General features: G+C 46.2%; 2 protein-coding genes across 4 annotated transcripts in view; both read left to right on the plus strand.

Annotated features, from left to right (window-relative positions):
- SLC38A10 (solute carrier family 38 member 10) overlaps positions 1-5,817 on the plus strand; it is an 82,389-nt gene extending 76,572 nt beyond the window's left edge. The window contains exons 15-16 of one of the 2 annotated variants that reach the window (XM_083727443.1): positions 1,424-1,603; positions 2,183-5,817. In XM_083727443.1, coding sequence (XP_083583569.1) covers positions 1,424-1,603; positions 2,183-3,348 — 1,346 coding nt within the window. In that variant the 3' untranslated portion in view covers positions 3,349-5,817. The remainder of the gene's footprint in view (positions 1-1,423; positions 1,604-2,182) is intronic. The other variant, XM_083727444.1, reaches the window with a different exon arrangement.
- Positions 5,818-10,264: 4,447 nt separating this feature from the next.
- On the plus strand, positions 10,265-22,146 carry TEPSIN (TEPSIN adaptor related protein complex 4 accessory protein). Of its 2 annotated transcripts, none has more exons than XM_083727576.1 (13): positions 10,265-10,468; positions 11,962-12,034; positions 13,010-13,101; positions 13,232-13,325; positions 14,138-14,205; positions 14,325-14,403; positions 15,552-15,617; positions 16,360-16,563; positions 17,124-17,295; positions 17,444-17,557; positions 18,229-18,307; positions 18,633-18,767; positions 20,688-22,146. In XM_083727576.1, exons 1-13 carry the CDS (start codon positions 10,424-10,426, stop codon positions 21,222-21,224), a joined length of 1,758 nt encoding a protein of 585 aa, XP_083583702.1. In that variant the 5' UTR covers positions 10,265-10,423; the 3' UTR covers positions 21,225-22,146. The 2 variants fall into 2 exon arrangements, with proteins under 2 accessions (XP_083583702.1, XP_083583703.1); XM_083727577.1 differs by lacking the exon at positions 10,265-10,468 and adding an exon at positions 10,552-10,857 and having other exon boundaries at positions 13,012-13,101.
- The last annotated feature ends 498 nt before the right edge of the window (positions 22,147-22,644 follow it).

Genomic DNA, 22,644 nt, shown 5'->3' on the forward strand with positions numbered 1-22,644 from the left:
ATCCGGTGGGTGTGTCTGCTCAGATATGCAACACGGAGCTGGATCCATGCAAGGTGGCTTGGATGAGGCCTAGTGTGCAGTTCAAACTCATGCAGGGGGAAAGGTGCCTGAATTGACTCTGGCTACGTTGTCCCTTTAGATAGCAGGCAGTAATTCCTGCTTAGACGGTTGGTTCCAGTGAACAGGGATGTGGCTTTTCTTCCCTTAGCCCAGTGTTTCCCAAACTTGGGCCTTCAGCTGTGTTTGGACTACAGTTCCCATCATCCCTGACCACTGGTCTTGCTAGCTAGGGATAATAGGAGTTGTAGTCCCAAAAGAACTGGAGACCCAAGTTTGGGAAACACTGTCTTAGCCCAAGAAGTACCCATTGTGAGAGTGGAAGAGGAGTAGAAGGGAGCCAGCAGGAAGCCAATAGGCAGCCAATATTCAAGGTTTGTGTAGGAGAAAACAGACTGACTACCTGAGAATGACTTGTCTGCTTACACTGAGGAGAATAGGCTGCCTGAGTCACCGTGTGACCCACTGTAGGATGTCTCCTAGTCCTCCGTCTGAAAGCTGGCTTGAGTTAAGATCAGCCTGAAATAAAAAGACCTGTATTTTCCATAAAAAATCTCCTTGCGGTACATGTCTATACGTTTGATTACTTGTTTTCTTTCTTTCTTCTACCAAAAAAAAAAAAAAAAAAGCCATGGTTTCATAATGTCTTTTTCCCTTCTGCTTCACAATGGGATTGAAACAGCCAAGATTAAAAAGCTAGTTGCAGGTATGGATCAAAATAAATTGCAACTTTTAACCCTAAACCTCCAGGATTTGAATTTATACATAGAGTGTACGTTGAAGGCGCTTGTGAAAAAGCACTGTGCGTTTTTAAGCTTGAACTTCTTGCAAGTACTTGAGTCTTCACACCGTCCGTGGCTTGGTTTTGACTGGGCACCTCGTCCTGGAATCTCTCTTGAGATTTCATCGGTTCCTTCACAGCTCCCAAACCATTTAATCTCAACGTGCCTGAAACTCCCTCACTTGAAGTACCGCTTCCTTTTGAATGTCACGCAGTTCGTTCCCTCTGCCTGCCTTGGTTTTCCATTTCGCTTTGATCCAAACTCGGCTTCCCTTTGGAAAGAGCTGCCCCTCCCTACTTTGAAATGCATTGTGCATTGCCGGTGTTCAGTGTACAGACAAAAGAAGACATGGCAAGAGAAAACGACCCCAAAATGATAATTTATTTCTAGAAGGTGCTTGGGGAATTGGGTTTCTTGTGGCCATGGGTACCAAAGTGAGCTGTGTCCTCAAGATCTGATAAGTGCAAGTGTTTTGTGGAGACTGTAGCATGCCCACTACTACTCTTTACGAATTCCTGTGTATGGTAGACCATTGGGGTGCATTCATTCCAGCCCCATTTCCCCCCTCCCCTCTCTCTTTCTAGAAGCTGGGAAGGAGAAGGCACTGGACCATGCCGCCTTGTTAGAAGTGATTAAGGAACAGCAGGTTCAGCAGAAGCAGCTCTTGGATCAGCAAGCAAAGTTGCTAGCCGTGATTGAGGAGCAGCACAAGGAGATCCACCAGCAGAGGCAAGAGGAGGAAGGAGAGGAAAAGCCAAAGCAAGGTATAATAATAATAATAATAATAATAATAATAATAATAATAATAAATGAATTAATAGGAGTTAGGGAGCCACTCTGAGAAGGGTGGTATCAGTGGACCATGAACGGAGCCCATTTCTTTCAGCTTTGCCCTAGGAATACTTCTTCTCCAGTTCCCTCCTCTGCGTCTAGCTATACAAAGCCATTCTGGAAGCCAGCATAGCAGAAGCTGTTTCCTGGCGTGAAAATTTTCACTTGTGTGTAATTGGAAACCACAGGAGGATAGATGGAAGTGGAGGAAAGGCGACATTGGGGTTTGGGGAGACATCCACATTTCTCGGAAGCCGTTCGGAGCTGCAGGAAGCCTGAAGCTTAGGAGGAGCCTCTCTGCTTTACTACATTGCTGCCCTTGTTTATGAGTTTCAAAATTAACCTGGTCACCATGGCAGTCAGGCCTGAGTGGCGGTAGGGAGAATTTGGGGTGGGGAATGGTGTGACCTCCTTATGAGGCTGTTGTGTGAACTCCCCGGTTGTTGGCAGTAGGGAGATTTCCCCTTTGTTCGAACGTGCAATAATTAAGAGCTGTTTGCTTTTCTCTGCAGCAGAAATACACCAAGAACCTGACCTGCCTATCCTCAAAAGTAAGGAAAGAGAGGATGCTCTTGAAGATAAATTTGAAGACGTTGGAAAGATTATACCAAATAATGGACTGGATCATCCTCTGCATGGGCTTGACAACCACCCCCAAGATTCCAATGGCCAGGGAAGACAACAGGCCACAGGAGAGCAGCAAGCAGACAGCAAATTTACTGGAGCTCCACCTAAAATCCCTGCAGCTCATCCAAATGAGGCTGAGAAGATTTCACTACACCAAGCTGGGAAAAATCAAGCTGGGAAGTTAGTGGAGCCAGTCAGAAGCGACTCACAGGTAGCCAGAGCTGGTGGGCATCACCAGGAAAAGCAACTAAAGATTGTGGGGTTGAAAGAAGGCCAGGATACTCAAATGGCCCAAAACGCCCTGGAAAAGATCAAGAATGTCCAGAAAATGGTTGAGGTTGCGCAAAGAGCTGTAGGCCAAAGAGAGATGCCTGATGCAGCCAAAGTTCATGTGGTGGCTGAGAAGATTGCGCAAAGAGTCTCCGAGAGAGAGCCGCTTGCCAGGGAGACGAACAAAGAGGCGCCCCGTCATCAAGAACAGCAAGCAGATCCTGCTCATAAACCAAAAGTCTCTGAGAACATGCACGAGAACCTGGAGGTCCCAGGAGTCGTGAAGGTCGAGAAAGTTGGAGAGAAGCAAGCGTTACCTTTGGACCATATTGGTAAACTGCAAGGCCAGGGGGGCAGTAGTAAAGAGGGGGTGGCAGCCGGAGGCCACAGCCCACAGTCCCATCGTGCCAATGAGCCAGGGCTGGATTTGGAGAGCGAGCAAAAAGAACCAGAGAAGTTACAGGAGCCCGAACACGACCCTGCTGTGAAGCCAGAGAAGGCTAGGCTTGCCCCCAGGGAGCATGAAAATGCCAAACCCAACAGAGACCTCAAGTTGCAGGCTGACCTAGACCTGCGCCGTAGGAGGCGGGACCTTGAGGAAGAAGAGAGCGAGACAGGGGATGTGATAATTGGACTAAACCCCCTCCCAGATGTGAAAGTCAATGACCTCCGCAGTGCGCTGGAGACTCACTTGAACCAGGCAGCAGAAGGTGCCCAGCAAGCACTTCATAGTCGGCAGATTAAACAGATAACTGTGACAGAGGAGGAGGAGGAGGGGTGAGAGAGGAAGGCTTTGCATGACTGAGACCAAACGTAGGGCCATTTTGGGATGCCTTGTTACTGAGCTGCCTGCAGTTGGAGATGCAGCTGTTGGCAGCCTAAATCAGCTAGCTCTATCTGAACCGGACAAATTTGACTGGCGCAGTCTTGAGGGAAGAAGAAATTGCATCGCTGCCCAGCCACTTTCATACTTCAGTACTGCAACAGCTTGTCTCTTCTCCTCATTTCTGCTGGCGGCTAACCTGCAGAGCATCTCAGTTTTGGAGTGCTTTGTGCTTGCCACCTTTCCAAAGAAGCATTTGCATTTTATTCTCGCTCAGTTGCCTTTTAACTATTTCCTTTAACTTCTGTGTGTTTGGAACTGGAACTTGTTTTCATGCTTGCGGTTTGATCTAGATCAAATCTGCCTTTCCACTCGCATCCCTTACAGTGGGGAGGGAGAACCTGGGGCCCTCCAGATGTTGTTGGACTCCAGTTCCCATCGCGGGCAGTGGAAAGGGATAGTGGGGGTTGTATTCCAGCACCACCTCGAGGGCCACAGGTTCCCCCCGCCTGCCTTTAAATTAATTTTGGATTCTTCTGTTATTTGGGGAATGGGTTGCTATGCCTTTGGGAAGAAGGGGGGGGGAGAAGTTTCATGAGTGTCTCAAGTGAGAAGACATTCCATCAGTTTAATGGGTCCAGAAACACAAAGCTAGTTAGTGTCAGAGGCATCCTTAAACAAGCTCATAAGCGGCTGTTCCGATGCATCAGGGGTCCACGTTAGCAATAAAGAGGTTGCCCATCATTTCCTCCTCTTGCTCAACTATCAAATATTAGGTTTATGCTTTTAATACATTCCTATCCCAAGTGCATTATGGAACCATACTGTGCATGAAAACTCTGTCAGCCACCTGCTGCAAGAGGAAGCAATTTAAAGGAAGCAAAACGAAGAGATTCCAAGTCAGTGTTATTCCAGTGGGCCAGCCTGCGTCTACTCTTTCCTCCTTTTGGCAAGTGCAGGCAGCGCTGTTTAAAGCTACCCCTACCTGGTCCAACAGTCCAAGCGTTTGTGAAAGGTGCTCATGCGCTTGAGCAGAGCACCGCTTGGTTTCAGGCCTCCTGGTAGGGTTTGTGGCATTTGCTGTTGATAAACGATGCGGCGAAACTGGAAAGCATTTGACTCTTGGATGCCCCTAACAGCTGATGGTATCTTCCCATCTAAGATTCTCCATGCTGCAGAAATAATAGAATTTGGCACTGTGGGAATGTTTTGTTATAAACAAGCAGGGTCTTCGAGTCTGTAAATTGGCCTCTTTCTCCTATCAGTCTGTTTATCTGGAACAGATACCTGTGATGGCATTGCTATTAGGACAATAGCAATGCCATCACAGTCTTGACAAGTGAGGCAGAGCTAGATCCTGCCTTTGCCGTATCTTGCCTGTGAAGTGTGCTTGAAGTGTCTCCATTAAAGGAGACTGAGAAATGTGGCTGGTTCCACTTAACCTACTTTGAGGGACATTTTGCCTTGTCATAAGCACAATTGTCATTATAGCCTTAATCTTCAGAAGACTCACTGGGCTGATCTGGACATATCACTAAACCATAGTTTAGTCTTACGAGAACAAACCTAAGCAAGCCTTGAGTGTATATATTTCCCTCCTGTGATGTGAGCTTTAAAAACAACAACTTTTAAACAAAACTTTCTACATCACCTGAACACAACAAACCGTGTTTAATCTTAACTATGGTTTGCTAGAACAGCCAACTTCAGGTAAGAAACTGGTTTGCTTAAACAAACTATATAGTTAAGGTTGATCATAGAGTGGGATTCAGATGCAACATTAAGGTGTGGCTAATGTGGTGTCTTCCATATATTTTGGACTGCAACTCCCATCAGCTCCACTCAGCATGGTCAGAGACGCTGGAAGTTACAGTCTATCAACATCTGGAAGCTATCATGTGGGCTACCCCACATTAAACCAGAAGTGTAAGCTTCTGATCACAGCCTTGCATCTTTTTTGCACCAGAGGCTTACTGCAGCTTGTTCTCATACCCATGGTTTAGCATTACATGCGACCACCTCAAGTAGTAATGCTGCTCAAAGCACAGTTCAGCCACAGCTGAGACTGCTGTTACTTCAGTTTCGTTTGTTAAGTAAAAAGGGGTTAAATGTTTGTATGATCTTTCTACATGTGTTCTATTTGTAAGTACCAGGAAAGTTGCTTTAATATTAAAGGGTTATGGAGATGTCCCTGTATGTCCTTGTCAGGCTTTTTCTGATCAAGAGCGATGTGATCATGTGCTGTGCCTCTTCTGTAACTAAAGGTCCAAAGATACTTGTGACAACGCTCGATAGAGCAACTGAATTTTAAACAAGCCATCTCCATACAATTGCGGAGAGTGAAATCTGGGGAAGGAGGCTGTGGACTGCACCTGGTGGATTATGGGCAGGCTGCACAAACAAATAAAGTAAATGCTAGCATTTTCACCTGGAGCCTTTTGTTGTTCTTGATGCAAATAACACTTGTTCGTATTTCACGGAATGTGATTGCTAATCTGCAACCAGTATGCACCAGTAAGGAAGTGTCCCTTCCTCTCCTGTTGATCTTGGCTTGGTTTCAAGTCTTTTACATTCTCTTGAACTCAAATGCCACCCAAAGAGCCATCAACTTGAGAGTGTTTAGCATAAATCTGGGGAATCGGAAGTTCAGTTATGCTCTTATTAAGTACCAGGGGGCCATTGCTTGTTTCCAGCCATTTTGCTGCCAATGCTTTACATATACTGTGAGTAAATCAGTTTGCGAGGCACACTTGTAAAATAGATTTAGAGGTATTCGGTTGAATGACAGTTTTAAATATTTTTACTTACATCCATCCACATTAAACAAAGAATTCATGAATCCAGCGTTCTTTGATACAGGGCCCACTCAAAATACCTATCTAAATGGAGACTTGACTCCAGATTTGAACACTTGTCTAAAATTGTCCTAAGAACCTTCATAGCTCTTTGGCCTTGGGTGCCTACAATGATGAAGGACTCACTGGCTTTCTTTGGTAAGTAGGAGCCACAACGCTACACCAATCTTTGCACTTCTAGTGGGCGGATTACTAAGCTGTTCAGTAACCTTGGCCTATAAAGCCTTTTTCTCCTTAGGCAGTTTCACTGATTAGATTTTTTTTTCCAAAGCTTCAATTAGGAAATGCATGTTCAGAAGGGAAATCAGGCATGCAGTTACAGATTCCTCAACACGGCAGGGTTCAGGGTATTATTATTTTTTAATATGTTTTCCCGCCACAAATTAACAAAGGCTATTATGGAGTCCTGACACCCTGGGCCTTCATATTTCTTTGCCCCAAATCTTCAAGAACTGGAATTAACAAAAACCAACTATCTTGAGCAAAGCTCTAGCTGTAGTGCTCTACTTTGCATTTTGTTCCTGTAAGCAGGAAGGGAACGAGTAAATCCTCGGGGCAACATGGATACTAACAGCTAATCTAACTATCCCACAGGCATTTACACTGGGGAGAAAGGAGGGAGGGCTGCTTATTTACTAATTCCATATTTTGTCAATCAGGCACCTCTGGCAAAAGTGCAATTTTATCATGCCCTTCTTGCTTGCAGCACTTCCATCATCAGATTGACTATAACAGGGATCCTCTTGTAGTGCAAAAGATTGATTGAATAGTCTTTCCATGCCTTCCAGTCCATGATGTAGCATTTTGCTTGCTCCCTGCCCCCCACCCCAAACTGTGTATCAGACATGTTTATACCATATTTAAATCAAAATCCCAGATGCACAGGGTCTTAGAAAAATTACTTCAGAACAAAGCTTCTTTACGTGTGTAGTTTGAACAGCCATAGATCTGCATATATTGCAAACTTTATTTTTTTAAAAAAATAAATAAATCTCTCTCCTTGGTACATATGGGTGGATCAAGCACAAAAAACAACAACTATAAATCCAGGTTTGCAGTCAGTTGTGTGTCTTCAGTACTTCACTTTACATTCCTTTTTGCCTGTAAATGATGATACATTCTGATGAGTCACTGTCATTAGGATTCATATCACTAATTAAGGATTATGTAAGTATCTGTTGATATATATGCTGCACCATAAAACGTGATCTTAAAAAAAGTACGCTAATCCTTTCCTCTTCTGATGGGCGACTCCAGTATGCTAAACTCCAGTTTAAAGCAGGATACCTGTAATTACCATGCAAAGATCCTTGCAGTTATGCATCTGAGCTCCAGATGTTTTGGACTACAACTCCCATCAGCACAACAGCACAGCCTAATGGGAGTTGTAGTCCAAAACATCGGGAGGAAAACAGCATGGCAAAGCCTAATGCAAATAGTTTCTCTTAAAGACCACAAACTGCTTTTTAGCAGCTGCTTTGGTCAAAACTCCCCATCCTGCGAAATATGGACACCCACATGAAATGAATGCTTCTGATAGCAGGTCCTTTGATCATAGATGCTAGTAGTGAATTCAGACTCTATAGTAGATATATGCGGAGCCATGGGCATTTCCGGCACCAGTTGTGCTAAATAGAAGATACGGTTTATTTTATACCAAATGAGAAACATTAATGCTTTCAGAGATAAGCTCCATGGACTCTCAGATTTCAACTCTGAACTGGTGTTTCCTTATAATAAAAAAAAATGCTACAGGGCTGTGAAAATGCTACAGAAGTGCCACAGTATTCCTCTTCTGCCACAAGTGTGGAAGCAAGCCTCCAAAGTGTTAAGATACTTGCAGAACAGGCCAGAAGCACACCAAGCTTAGGAAAAGGGTAACCTATGGCACTCCAGTGTTGTACAACTCCCATAATCCCTGACCATTGCTTTGGCCTGATGGAAGTTGCGACTAACAAGACGTGGACGGCCGCAGGTTCCAGTCCCTGATCTCGCCCAGTATCCTATTTGGTGGCTGTGAGAATAGCAGCAAAGAACTACTTCCTGTTAATGTGAGTGTACAAAATTTTCGTTTTGTTCTCATCCTTGCAGAAAGGTCTTTCAAAGCAGCATGTTACTTTTATGGGATGAACTGTGGCTTAAGGAAGCTTCCCAGGCTGGTGAATAGCAATTACTTAGGTTGTTACTCAATAAGACCCCCTAGAGCAGGGGTGGTGAACCTTAGGCCCTGGGGCTAAATGTGGCCCTCCAAGCCTCTCTTCTCTGGCCCTTGGAATGCTCCCCAGCGCATGCCCTCACTGATCCTGCCTTGTACTCTACTCGTGTTCTGGCCTGGCTGGAATCTGTCACTGAATTCTGAAAATACCTGGATGAAAGACACAGAGAATGATGGGGAGTGGGGTATAGAACCTAGCCTAGGTACAAAGGTAAAATTTACATTAATTACTCCTCTCATATATATATATTTACTCTGGCTCTGCACACCACTGCCATGCAACCCTCTGAAGGTTGCCCAGAAGGGAATGCAGCTCTTGAGCTGGAAAAGGGTTACTTGACCCAGCTCTAGAGCTCCAGGAACATAAAAAAGGAGGGAAACCTAGCTCTCCTGTTCTGTAGTAGTCCACAGCCTAAGGGCAGCACTAAATAAAGATGCTGGCCTCACTCTCAAAGTTAAGGAGATGCAAGTGACTCACGCTCTTCGTGAAGCAGTCCATCAGCATCTCAAATTCCTTGGCACAAGCATCCTTCTTCAGGTCCCCGTGGCCTGTCGTCTTGGAGGCAACGCACTTGCCGTACACAGAGGCCTGCAAAGATCAATCCCAGTCAGATGCTATATCTAAATATACAAGCACTTAGATACTTGTTCAACCTTGCTGGTTTCTTGAGGGCTAAGCCCAGAACACCTAGCCATTCTTTTTTCAGATTTTTAGGGCGGACTCTCTGCAGGGAGGGAATGCAACGGGCGTGTGGTGCGTGCAAAAAGCTTGCAGGAAGGTGTGCAAGTGCCTGACTGAAGCGGTGCCAAGCAGCGCTTCAGAAGCATGGATTGGTTGATCTGTCAGCCGGCCAGTCCGTGCCTTCAAAGCTCTCCCTTTCACATACAGCGGGGAGGGACGTTTTCCCACCACCCCGGGCAGCCTTTTCGCCTGAGATCTTTCCTGTGGCACTTGTGGGGTTCATGGGTGTAGCATAGCTGTCAACATTTCCCCCTTTTAAAGGGAAATCCCCTTATTCCCTCGCAAGAAAAGGGAAAAGTTGACAGCTATGGGGCATAGCCAAGGGGGTTGGGAGGGTCAGCTGCCCCTCTAGATCAAGTAAAACAATAGAAATAACTGACCAAATCACGTCGGTTCTGCCTCCCCCCTAACAAAAATCCTGGCTACGCCCATGGTGGGGTTGCTGATACTGATCTACTTTGCAGACTTGTAAGGATTACTTTATTATTTGGCCAAAATAAAAAAGTAAATAAAGTAATCCTTTCAACATAAGATTAATTTGGCGTGGGTCTGTTAGAAATCTGGAAAACCAATAAATATCATTTGCACCCCCACCCCAGATTTTTAACAGATCTTCACCAAATTACATCTGATTTAATCTTTTGCTGTAAGGATTACTTTATTGCTCTCCCAATGAAAAGTGTCCCCTGGGCATGGAAGAGAGAGAGAGGGAGAAGGGTGTCGTTGCCATGACGACAGGGGGCGGGCCAGCCCCGTACCTGCTCCCCACAACCCGCCAGCAACTCGGGGAAGCGCTGCAACCTCTCCCGGACGCGACCCCAGACTCCTCGGCTAGACATGGCGGCGGCCAGCAACCCTCCGGCCGCTACTAGGCGGCCACAGACATCACCACGGCGGCGCCTTCCGCGGCGCAACTCCCATTGGCCCAGCGGAGCTCCGCCGCCCGCTGATTGGCCCCCGCGGGGCCGAACTCGCCAAAGATATCCGGAGTGAACCGCAGCTCCATTATGCCTCGTCCTGATTGGGCCGCCGCTACGCCCGATGGCGTAGAACGTTTCTTGCCCTTACCGCTGGTGGCGGCGTCCGGCTGTGACAGCTACTTCCCGCTCGCCGGAGGATTGGATTGGCTAGGCTCGCGCAGGCTCGCCGTCCGATTGGAGCGCGTCAAGTTCCGGAAGGCGTGACGGTGAAGCTTCCACATGCTCGGGCTCGGAAATTGCCATGGCGGCGGTACCTCTGCGGGATCGGCTGAGCTTCTTGAGCCGGGTATAGAAGGGAGAAAGCGCTGCTGAGTGGGAGCTTGGGGGCGGGGTGCCGTGGGGAAGAGCGCCTGGGGTGCCTGTTGCTGGTGTGGTAGTTTGTCAGTGTTGCTCCATTTAAAATCTCTGGGTTTGGAAATACACCTTGCCGGAAGAAGACTCGGCAGGGAACCCTTTTCCCCTGACACCATTAGTGAAAGGAGCTTCTTTTTCTTTTGGAAAAGCAAAAAGAGGGAGCATCCACTCATACAGCACTTGCACACCGAACTGATGCGATCTTTGTGAAGAGCTTCACCAGATTATTCTATTGCAGTTACGAATGGGGCTTGAGCCTTATAGCACAATTGTTGAGAGTTATAGCGATGAAATCTTTATACAAAAGCATATTTCTTTGAGGTAGAGAGTCAAAACTCCCAGGGCCAGATTACCAAATAGGCAGAGTAGGCACGGGCCTAGGGGCACCATAACAACGGATCAAAATGATATTGGTTTGATCTTGAAATAAAATTACAATCAAGCTTTCTTAGTTCAGTGTCATCCTGGTAGAGCCAAGGGAGGGGTGAGATTTCAACTGCCTAGGGGCCTGCACAGGGTTTAATTCAGCATGGAAAAATCCATACGTTCCAGGTTTGCAATGTATGTTTGCCTCATGTAGGAGTCTTTGCTTTGATAATAAGACTAGATTTGGTTGCTTTGAGAACTTCACAATTGCGCCAGATGAAGTGATTAATGGGGGTGGAGATGTATAATACTGTAATTGTCATCATCCCCAAGAAGGACTAGTGTATGAGTTGGTCTTGTTCCATCCTCGTCACTGTGATTTGTGCTAGTTGTTTCTAAGCTGCTGAGTTGTCAGGGCCACCATGCTGTAATATGGTCACACAGCTTGAAATTGGGATGGGAACTCTTGTAAATCCTGCAGTTCAGGTGTTATGGGAAAAAGAAAGCTTTATGGATGAATGTTTACCTCAGTAACAATACAAAGTCTGATTAAATTGACCAGTTGCTGCACCAGAAAATTGTATCTGGGGCAGATACTTCATTAGTATTAGTATTACTTTATATACCACATATGCCAAAATGGCTTCTAAGCACTTTACAACTATGAAATCAATTATAAAATCCATACATAATTGGTTGTATCCAACTACGTTCTATTCAGTCAACCTGTTGAAATTAATGAACCTTGTGTTCATTTACAGGGCTCTGAACAACTTATATCCAGGTTACCTTGCCTAAAGACACAAAATAGTGTCTTTGGCATCCTCAGTTCAGCACTATGAAATACTCTGCCAATAAAGATTAAGCAGACCTTTTCTTTACTACAATCTGTGACTGTTGTCAAGTGGAGCTGTGGGTTTGTGGGGGGGGGGGAATACTACTTCTTAGCTGCAGCTTCATGGATCGACTCAGGAGTAGCATGCAGGGACAAAAAATGCAATTCTTGCCTTTTGAGAAGGTGTGTGTTTCTTTCTCTCTCTTCCCCCTGTCCCGTTCCAGCTACCCATTCTAATCAAAGGTACCTCAGATGATGAAGTCCCATGCCCAGGGTACCTGTTTGAAGAGATGGCCAGTATCCTTTGCTCTCTGAAAGAGTTGGCTCTTCGGTCTCAACTGGGGGTTTCTTTGGTTACTGTGATGCTTGCTTTTCCTAGGAAGAGCAGAGGCTAGTGATTAGAACAGAGGCCCGATATATCTAATGACGTGGGATCTAATTCAAGCAGAAGTTAGCTCAATACAAATTGCTTCTTTGCCTTTTGGGTGACATCTGTGATAGCTGATTATTCTGGTATGAAAAATAAGAAACATAGAAAACAGCAGTGTTTACTAAGCTACTCAGATTCCTAGAACTGGGATGGTATGGGGTAACCTATGGCAATTAGGCTCGTCAGACCTCCCTATTTGTTCCATGAGGCCATTTTGATCAAGCTACCTTTGATGTCATATACACTGTGTCATATATAGTGTTGGCCAAAGGGAATTTTCAGACATAGCCAGTCAGGTGATTGTCAGCACCTGCAAAGACCTGCGCACAGCACTTTGCAAACCCCAACTATCATCTGATTGTCAGGGCTTGCAAAGTGATGTGCTCAACAATCAGCTGATCGTCCATGGAGGCAAAAATGAGTGACCTGATGACATGGAGATATTGGAGGATTGAGAAGTGGACAGCACTGCCCACCTGTCAAATGTGGACTGCAGAGAGTGGGGTGGATAAGGAGCCAGCCCCACTCCAGATACATGCACATGCTTTCCTATCCCTTCCCAATACTTCACCCACATTTTAACCCAAAGTATATCTCCAGCAAGTTTAATTGTTTCAGATCTGCATGTAAACTTTTTTAAAAAAGAAAATTCCACTGTTGCTATATGCCAAAAACAAATAGCATTTCTTACTCTGCTGAAGGAGAGTACAAGTCAAATCATAGTGTGGCATAAACAGCAGCTGAAACATGGCACCTTGGGCAGGGCCTGGCACGACCTTCCAGGTGATCCTTCACCATCAGTCCCTTTACTTTCCTGGCTCCTTAACATCACAAACTTCCAGAGATCTCACATGACTCAGCAGGAAGCAGTCACTGCCTTCTTGAGTACCTCCTCAATCGCCTTCAGAGCAACTCGTGTAACGTCAAGTTGAAGGTAATTGAAAGAGGGTAGAGGAAAGGGGTGAACAGAGATGCCCTTAGATCTTGAGACAACTCCCCTTTGCTTTGTGGATTTCCAGCCCAGTACTCCTAATCCCAGCTAAGCCTCCCCTCTGTATCCTCAGGTGCTCAAGATCCTGCTCCACATGTGCAGCCATGGCTCCTCATATTTCCTTCTGCAGCTGAAGCGGAATGCTTCCTTCATCCAGGAGGCCACAGGTGGGCAAGACGTGGTGGGTTGGCTATATCGATAAACAAGGAAAAGTATCTTCCTAATATTCATATAACACTTTAAGGGCCAAACGTAATCTATATTAGCTCCATATCTGTGCTCTTAAGTGCAGGGTTTATTCTGAACTCCAATGACCAAAGTATGGTGCCTGACCTAGATTATCACAACTGATGATTTCTCCCCACATTCCACTGAATACAGAGTTGTTATTTACTATTGCATTTTACTGTTTAGGAAAGCTTTTAATGTTTGATGGATTACTGTATGTTAATATTTAGTTGTTGTTATTATTATTACTCATAACTAAAGCAAATGATGAAATGGACCTATGCAACACTTTTCAACAAATACCGAAATAAAATTGCCCATAAAAATGCAGAAAGAAAGTGCCCAAGAAATTCATGTTATGCAAGAAAACTCATTGAGAGGTAACTGCTCCTCCAACAGTTCACTTCTCAAGGAGTTTTCTTGCATTACTGGATTTCGGGGGCATCTTTATGGGCACGCACCATAATTGTACTGTAATATCTCTCCTTTATATATTTTGTTTTGCCACGTAATAAGTTGCAAGATACTGTGGATAAACATGTCTTTTTTCTGTTTGGGCTAGTCTTCAATGTTGGGAATATTAGCACTGTAAAGTGCTGCATAGGCGGTTTTTTGCTGCTGAGAGACAGTGAAATTAATCAACACAACGGTTGGTCTTGGGACTGTGCAAGGGAGTGGGCCCCAAGAAACCTGACTTGTTTAGGGCACCCAGGGATGAGCCCCTCTCTCACCCCCCTCCTCTGCCTTGCAGTGTTTGCAGGGCCTCCTGATCCTCTCCACGGCAACAGCTTGTATCAGAAGGTGCGGGTGACTGCACAGGTGAGTAAAAAGTCCTGGTCACAAGAGATCTGGGCAGGCTCTTAAAGTCCTTTCACATGGTAGGCTTTCTGCCTGGCTTCTTCACCTGGTTGCCACTAGTGTACTTCTTTCCTTTGCAGGACCTGGCAAGCGCTTTGTTTTCAGATGTGTTGCTACCCCAGCCTGTTGCTATTCCACCTAAAGAGCTGCCTTCAACAGGTAAACCACTTATCCCCAGGGGAACAGAAATCTATTCAGCATCCAGACTCCTCCTGAAAAGTCTTGGATCCTTTTGCACTTATATATATAACATTTAATTAGTTTTTTAACATATCATTTTCAACAATAATTAAACATACTTTTATATCTTATACAATTTTTTGACTTCCATCAATCACATCTGAAAATTTTCCAATCTATTCACATAATTTACATTTCTTACTTTCACTGTTACACTTAAATCTCATAACTAATATCTCTATTCTTTTTCTACTTTGCAATATTTCATATATTTCTCCTTACAAAACTTCTTGTACTCCTACTAGCATAATTTGTTGATTACATTTGCTCTTCAAATAGTTTGTATATTTCTTCCAATCTTCTGTAAATCTCTGGTCCTTCAGGTTTCGAATCCTTTTGCACTTTTTCAAAACAGTTCACTTCCGTATTCAACAGAGTGTTTCACTTTTTGTCCTGTCTGTACAGGCTTTTCAGTGTGGATTCAACCAGCACTGCTTCTTCTTGTTTTGCCCCCATACTAGCTTGTATTGAGAGAGGGAGTGTGGCAGGTTGTTGGCCTCAAAAAGGATACTCTGTCCACCTCTTCCTGCCCAGGAGGACAAGAACAACCTGCACTGTCTCTCTCAAGCATTCCAGGAGAACAGAGTGAACCACAGATCTAGTTTTATGGCCAAGTGAGAACGCTGAAGCAGGGGGAGATGCAAAAGGGGCCTTGGAACCTCCCCCTGTTCATACTGTTTGACCTGAAACCATTTTTTTTTTAAGTCCAGAAGGCTCAGCTAGCGCTTGCTTGTGAGCAAAATATCCCTGATGCTTTTATGAGGTGGCTGAGATAAAAACTTCAGTATGGAATCTGATTTTCATGTGCAACTATTTAAAAAGGGACCTTGTAAGCTATGATTGTCTATCATAAGGACACACCACACCCAACCCTTGCATGTTCTCTTGGTGCAAAAGGAAAGCCGTACTCAAAGCAACCTAAGACATCCCATGTCAATAGGCTGTTCATGCTGACTTCCCATCTCACCTTGACGTGATAGCATATGCATGCTGGTAGGAAATAAGCATGCCACCACCATACTGAGCTTGCTTTTCATTTGTGCTTGTTTTATCGCCTCTCTTCCCAGGAATGGGCTCCAGGCCCAGCCCCCATGGCTCACTCCAAGGCTTTGGTTTTGAAAGAAGTGGCTCCGGTAAGCATTGGGTTTGGAAGTCTTGAGTGTTACTACTACTGTCCTTGAGGAGCACCCCCAGTTCTTGGGACAAGGCCACCATGCTGCCTGTATGCTGGATCTCAGCCCCTGCTCCAATGCTACGTGATACCTACCAATAGCTTTCTTCTTGGCTTCTAAGCCACTTTGAGAATTTGCAGTGTAAAGAAGGCCAACATGGTTCAGGCAAGGGCAATTGAGGCCCTGAAATGAAGGTACTGAAGGGAAGGACCCAAGTCTTTTCCTGCATGAAGCTTTCATCTACTGGATGGAAACAGCCAGTGGTGCCATTTTAGGGCAGCATTGTTCTCCTGCTCTTGAAAGAGGAACATCAGCAACCAAACACACCCTAGTATCTTGAAGATCCAAGGCTGGTATAAGTGGAGGAAGCCTCTTTCAGTAGTCTTGGACTCGTCTTCCATTCTTGGGCTCTCTTTCCAGAATTAATGGCCATGGTTTGATGTCCTTTGGAAGGCTTCTTCCTGTGCCCTGGGGTTTTCTCAGTGTCTATAGTGTATAGACCCAGGGTGGCCAACAACTTTCAGATGTTGCTTGACTGCAGCCCCCATCATTTCTGACCACTGGCTATGTTGGCCGGGGCCAATGAGAGAGTTGGGAGTCCAACAACATCTGGAGGGACCATGTTGGCTGCTTGTGGTATAGGCTGACAAACCACTATGCCCTGACCTGCTAAGCAGCCTGCCTGCCTTTGTTACTGTTGCAGCATCCACTGGCAAAGTTCTGCTGGCCACCATCCAAAAGGCAGCGGAGGTGGTTGCCAATGCCATGCTCCCTGGTCAGGAGCTCCCTTGTCCCCATGGTAGGGAGCTGAAGGATGATGCCTATGAGCCAGTGACAGCACCTTTTCCAGGCAAAAGCTCCGTCTTGCCTACAAAGCCACCTTCTGTCATTGTTCATAAGAAGCGAGGTAAGTGCCTCTGAATGACAGCTGCTGGGAGTCGCAGGTGGGTCGAGTGCTGCTGTTTGTGCTCAGGTCTTGCTTTTGGACTTCCTGTGAGCATCCTGCTGGCCACTGTGAAAACAGGAAGTTGGGCTAGAAGGGCCACTGGCCCGTTCAGCAGGCTTTTCTTGTGCTCTTATAAAGCATGGTATATCCTGTTTTCAAAACTTGTATAGAAACCTTATAGAAAGAGGAGCAAATGTTAGGCACAGCTTCCCTGCATTAGTGAGGTGGAATAGAAGAAGCCACTTCTAGGGTACAACTGTCTAGTAGCTGGCGCACAGTAATAATTCAAGCAAAATCCTTTCTCATGTTGCTCGTACTGGGAGTGTTAATAACAAATTCTTATCCCAGATCTTGCTCTGGGGATGGGAGGCAAGTTGACGAATCTCTGGTTATGGATTGTAGTTTTTTGGCGTTGAGATACGGTGGGAGTGGTGTGCAGATGTCTTCCCTGAACTTAGTTTCTGAGATGCGATGGGCTTCAGTTCTTCCTCCATGGCTGCTCCTCTGAAATTCTTTTGCAGCGACCCATCAGCCAGGGCAAGCAGGAGGTGGCTGGGAGGAGCTGGACAGTGGGCAAAGCTCCCAGAATTCCTTGCAGGAGAACAGTGAGCTGAGTAGGACATCGGATTCCTACAGTAAGTCGGGCAGCGACAACCACTCAGGTGCTCTGGAGCCAGGGAGCATTGCTGAAAGGTGAGCGAGCTGGGCAGGGCAAGGGGCTGGGAACGGGCCTGGGCCAACTGCTTGCACCTTCAAGATGCACCCGTAATGTGAGAATCTCTTGTGGGGCATGGGGGAGAAAGAACAGGCTTGTCAGCTTCCTTCTCCCCACCATTCACAGGACAGATGCTGAGAACCTTGGGGACTGCCTGCAGGAAGTGAGCCTCGTCAGCAAACTCACCAGAGGCTCCAAGGTGTTCCTGACACGCGAGGAGACCCAGCATTTTATCAAGGAGTATGAACACCCTTTCTAACCAAGCCGTCTCTTGACCCTTCTCCTCCTCGCTTCCACCTCTTCTGCATTACTGTAGAAGTACCCAAACACATTGGGTAGCATTCTCAGCAGAAGCCCTGTGCAAGGACTTTTGCTGGAGCAACAAGATTCTTTCCTGGCTCCATGCCCCTCTGAAATTGGATTTGGGGGTGGGAGGTAGCAGGAGAAACCAGTGCACAGGTGAAGGGGGTGGGAAGGACTGTTCCACCTGGCAACCTCAATGCTTTGTGCAGATGGAACAATAGAAAGAATGTGATGTTGAATTCCACCCATAACCCAGCCCCAGTCCTTGCATGGTTATGCATCCATTTTGTATCTGGGCCCAAGCACTTGTGCACTCGAGACAAAATGGTGCCTGTTGCAACATTCATTAGCAATAGGAACAGCTGGCAGCTTGCCATTCCTTAATGTTTTTCTTACCCCCCCCCCACCTGCCTCATTTGTGAAGAACTGTCCATTAGCCATGTAAAAAAGTTGCTTTGACGCTCTTTGTCCCTCTTGGATTAGGAGAGCAAGGAAGGTCCAGGAGAGACCAGGCCACTCTTCCCCCCCCCTTGCCTTGCAAAACTTCTCCCTGCTCTTCTCCTTTTTTATGGTTTGGCTGTTGGGCTCAGCACTGTCCCTCTCCATAGGTGTGGGCTGCTGAACTGCGAGGTGGTCTTGGCTATCCTCAACCGAACCCTGAAGGACCCCAGTGAGTGTGTTTGCATGGTGAGTCTCCTGGAAAAGCAATTGTGGAGGGAAAAACAGTCTGGATTACTTCCAACTCAGAGCTGAAATAGCTGTTGGGAAATGGAACTCTTTGGCCACATGGGGAGTGGGGCTGGCTGCAATCTCATTGAGGGTTGGAGCCTAGGACTAATGTTTTTTTTCCTGCCACATAAGGGTGGGCTGTGGAGCAAGAGCAGCTTCGGTTTGTTTCTTTCCAGTGAAGCAACATATTATGAGAGGCCCGAATGAGTGCTGATGTTCAAGCTGGACCCAGTGTGCAAGCCCAGGGTCTTCTTAACCCTGCTGCTTTCCTTTCCCCCCACAGAGAGCCATGTGTGCCATCTATTCCCTCATGTGCTCCGACTTGCTCTCCCATGATCAGATATTGGCCATTACTCAGCAGCACTTGCAGGAGCTCAGTCAAGAGAGCCCTGGGCCTGTAGCCAACAAAGCAACAAAGGTAACTCCTGCTTATGTTTCCATCTTTTGTGTATTGAAATCCTCAAGGGACGCCCCATCAGTCCCACCCTGGCGAGGGATAACTGTAGGCCAATGGTTTTCTACCAGTGTGCCGTGACACCCTGGGGTGTCTTGAATGATAGTCCTTGGTACCATGGGCAACAATGGCCTCTGTCCCTCTCTCCTCTGATGCCCTCTTGTGTCTCTGCCTCCCAAAGGCTTGCACACCTGTCTGTTGCAGCAGCCCTGGCTACAACCTCAAGACTGGAATATCTCCCTTCGTACTGCCTCTGGTGCACTCTGGGAGACTTTTGCCTGCTTTTCGGCAGTGCACATAACCTAGTTTAGGTTCTACAGCTTGTGCATTGTGGCTTTAATGGAGATGATACAATCATCTGCCTAGAGAAATCTGATCTAGCCACAGTTGTGCATGCCTTGGTTACACCCCTATTAGATACTATGCTGTGCTGTATGTGGGGCTGCCCTTTAGGGTAGTTTGGAAACTACAACTACTGCAGAGCATGGCTGCTAGAACATCTGAGGCAGCTGGGTGCTGGATCACATAATGAAAGAATTGTAGAGTTGCAAGGGACCCTGAGTTGTAATCCAACTTCCTGCAAGGCAGGAATATGCAGCTGTCCCATATGGGGAACGAACCTTCAACCTTGACATGTTGCTGCTTATCTTCTTCCATTGGTTACATATCTATTCATTTCAGGTGCTAACATTTGGTGCTGGTTTTGCCCTTTAAAAAGTAGCCCTAAATAGTTTGAGACAATGCTAGCTGAAAGTTTACCTACAGCTGCATGAGCTTGCCTAAGCATTGAGATCAGTGTCTGAGACTCTGCTCTCGAGAGCTGTTAGGCTGGTGGGTCCGGGAGGTTGGACTTCCTCTGTGGTAGCCCCTTACTTTTAGAACATATGTCATTACTGCTGATCTCGCTCTCTTTTTCTTTTTTTAAGAAAACACTCTAAAACACATTTCTTCAGGTCTGCATTTGGCTGAATTGGCACTGTACTTGAAAACAATATTTCACTAGGTTTCTTTTGACTTTGGGATTTTTTTCCACATACTTTGGATCCTTATGAGCTGCCTGGGGAGGTCCGTGTGCCCTGAAAGGAGACTTAAAATCTTTTAGATAAATAAATGTCCTTACTATAGCAGCTCTTCAAGATTGCCTGAGAACAAGGCATCGAAGAGTCAGTGGGAGAACACAGTAGTTTCTGCCCAAAGTTGATAGCGTTGTTGAAACTAAGACCTGATCTCTGCCTGGAGGGAAGCACTCACAGTAATCCAGTGGTGGTGAACCTCAGGCCCAGGTTCCAGACACAGCCCTCCAAGCCTCTGTACCGAAACCCAGCCATACCCTTCACTAGCCCTGCTCCATGGTCTCCTGGAATGCTGTTGCCTGGCTGAATTGTGCCCTTGAACTGGGATGATAACCTTTTGCTTGCTTGGATGAAGGTAGATGTTGTGGCTGGTGTGTCACAACCTCTGAGTACTTTCATTGTACAAAGGCGAGAATTGCATCAATTGCTCCACCAACCTTTTGCCTCTGGCCCTCCCCACCATTGGTTTGTGGCCCCTGGAAGGCTGCCCTGCCCATGTGGCAATGCAGCCCTTGGCCTGGAAAAGGTCCCCCATGCCCTGCATTAGTCACTCTGAGCTTTGCAAGGAAGAGCAAGATACAGAAACTCAAGAAAACAGACCCTTGAGCACAGTAAAAGTGAATGCAGCAAGGAGGGGTGGAAGTGTTTTCACTAGCCTGGGATGGAGTCGCTATTGGTCCTCTGCCTGTTGTTAGGCTCTCTTGCTCTCTCTTTTTCTTGTGGTGGGTAGAGTCCTCCTTTCCCTGCTTCTGCTACTATTCTTCTCATACTTGGCACACTCCCTCTTTCTCTTCTGCCCCACTTTCAACAGATCTTGCGTCAATTTGAAGCACTCAGCAGGAGCCATCCCACTTCCAAGACCTCTTCTCCAGTTCCCGGCCACTGTGCCCCTGCCAGGACCACACCCAAGCGTCCTGATGACTTACTGGCGGATACAATGCCATTTGCAGAAGAGGCTATCCTCAAACCCCTGAGTCTCGTGCCACAGCCCTCCCAAGTACCTGAAGTCCTCACCAGGGCTGTGCATCTATCAGAAGGACAGATGCTGGAACCTGGGTCCTCTGGCCAACTTGGAATTAGCCAACCACCTGAGCTTGGCCAGCGAGGGCCAGAATGCAGACTCCCAAACCCTGAATCCCAAGAGGACAGGCCTCCAAGAGGTGATCCAGATGGCACAGTTTCCTTGTTTGCCGGCATGGAGCTGGTCGCACCCTCAAGCATGATATTAGCAGATGCTCTGGAGCAGGAATGTATACCTCCAGCTCCCTGGACAGCACCTTGCACTGGAAGCACCAGAGCCACTGAGGATAACCAGGGACCATCTGCTTTTTCCTTCCTCAATGCATAGCAGTTCCCTTTGGGCTATGGGACAGCTTGAGATAGCACCAAATGGATGCGTTTTTCTAGCTCTCTCTGAACTGTTACACAGCTGCCTATAGCTGGAGGGTGCTATTCTCTTATGCTGTTGTTCTTCATTCCCGAAAGAGGGGAAGAGGCAACATCCCTCGCTACACCTCTTATTTCTGCTGGGTCATTGCAAGCATGAAGGAAGACATGAATGTTCAACACTGCCTTTTTATTTTCATTGTTTTCAGTGTTTCTTATTGAACAACAAAAGCACAATCCAACATCCACAATATAGTCTGTTTTCATATACCTGGTTGCTGCAAAAGTGACAGATATACTCCCTTTACTCTTCCCTTTTCAATTTAAAATCCGTTTCCACTTTTATGTTGTTGTTTTTCTACGTCCTCTGCTTGTTACCTTGGGATTCTGACCATAAGAAATGAGGCAGCCTTAAAGAACACTGGCAAACACTAAGGCGCTTCTGATTCTGTCGTGCCAAGAACTGAAGGAGAGCTAATGGTGAGGTCATTTTCATAGTCAACAACTTCTGCTATCCTTAAACCTCAGTCCAGGCTTACTCTACAGCAGTCTCCAGTCCTACTGTGGACTGGGTGGCTTTCTGTACTGCCTGGCTCTGCTGAAGTTTGAAATTGAGCTAACCCTTATAGCAAAATCTACTCTTTCTCCCCACTCTTTCTTATGGGTCCAGGCAGGCAGATTGCAGCAGAGTTGCTGTCAGGCTCTGTACGTGAGTGGGGTTTTAAACATACAAACCACCAGGATATTAGAAGCGGTACAGCTGGCATTGCTTACCAGCACACTCCATTCATCAAATCCTGTAGCACAGAGCCTCCTGCAATGCTTCAATCAGAACAGAGAAACTTTCTGTTGGGATTATTTATTAATAAACAAGTAGAAAACAACATAATGCCCCAATGTAAATGGAGGTGTCTATTCTTAGAGTGCTATATTCAGTTCCTGTCTGCACCCTTTTACCTGCTTCACGGGTACTTGGTTCAGGAAATACTATACACTATATCAGGGACTTCACCACAGCTGTGCCGTAACCAGATCTGCTTCCAAGTGGTGACTGTTCTGTGGTTAGGCCATGGGAGGGGAGTATACTCCGCACTTTCATATATGCCAGAACTGGTCCCTGGTACAAATTAAGCCCTGACTTTGGATTTCCTACCACCAGTATTAATAGTAACCAATACTGTTGAGATGAATTCATACAACAGGCGCATGCAGCTATTAGTAGATATGCTTCTCAAGTCATCATCTACACTCAGAATGACTTTGGTGTGTTTTTTTTAAGGAGCCCTGGGCAAACTATTGACAGACACTTAAAAATTGAATGGGGGGGACAGAGAGATATGATAATATGGTTTTAGGTGTTTTCTCAAAGTTAAATAGAACCT

This window comes from Podarcis gaigeae (assembly GCF_964106915.1).
Source record: "Podarcis gaigeae genome assembly, chromosome: 2".
Taxonomy (NCBI): Eukaryota; Metazoa; Chordata; class Lepidosauria; order Squamata; family Lacertidae; genus Podarcis; species Podarcis gaigeae.

What these genes read in the sequence shown, in the direction of transcription:
- TEPSIN (XM_083727576.1), top strand. Translation starts at nt 10,424, where the DNA reads ATGGCGGCGGTACCTCTGCGGGATCGGCTGAGCTTCTTGAGCCGG. An exon ending in GGCTGAGCTTCTTGAGCCGG is followed by an intron (nt 10,469 to 11,961) that starts GTATAGAAGGGA and finishes GTCCCGTTCCAG; the next exon opens with CTACCCATTCTAATCAAAGG. An exon ending in CGTGTAACGTCAAGTTGAAG is followed by an intron (nt 13,102 to 13,231) that starts GTAATTGAAAGA and finishes CTGTATCCTCAG; the next exon opens with GTGCTCAAGATCCTGCTCCA.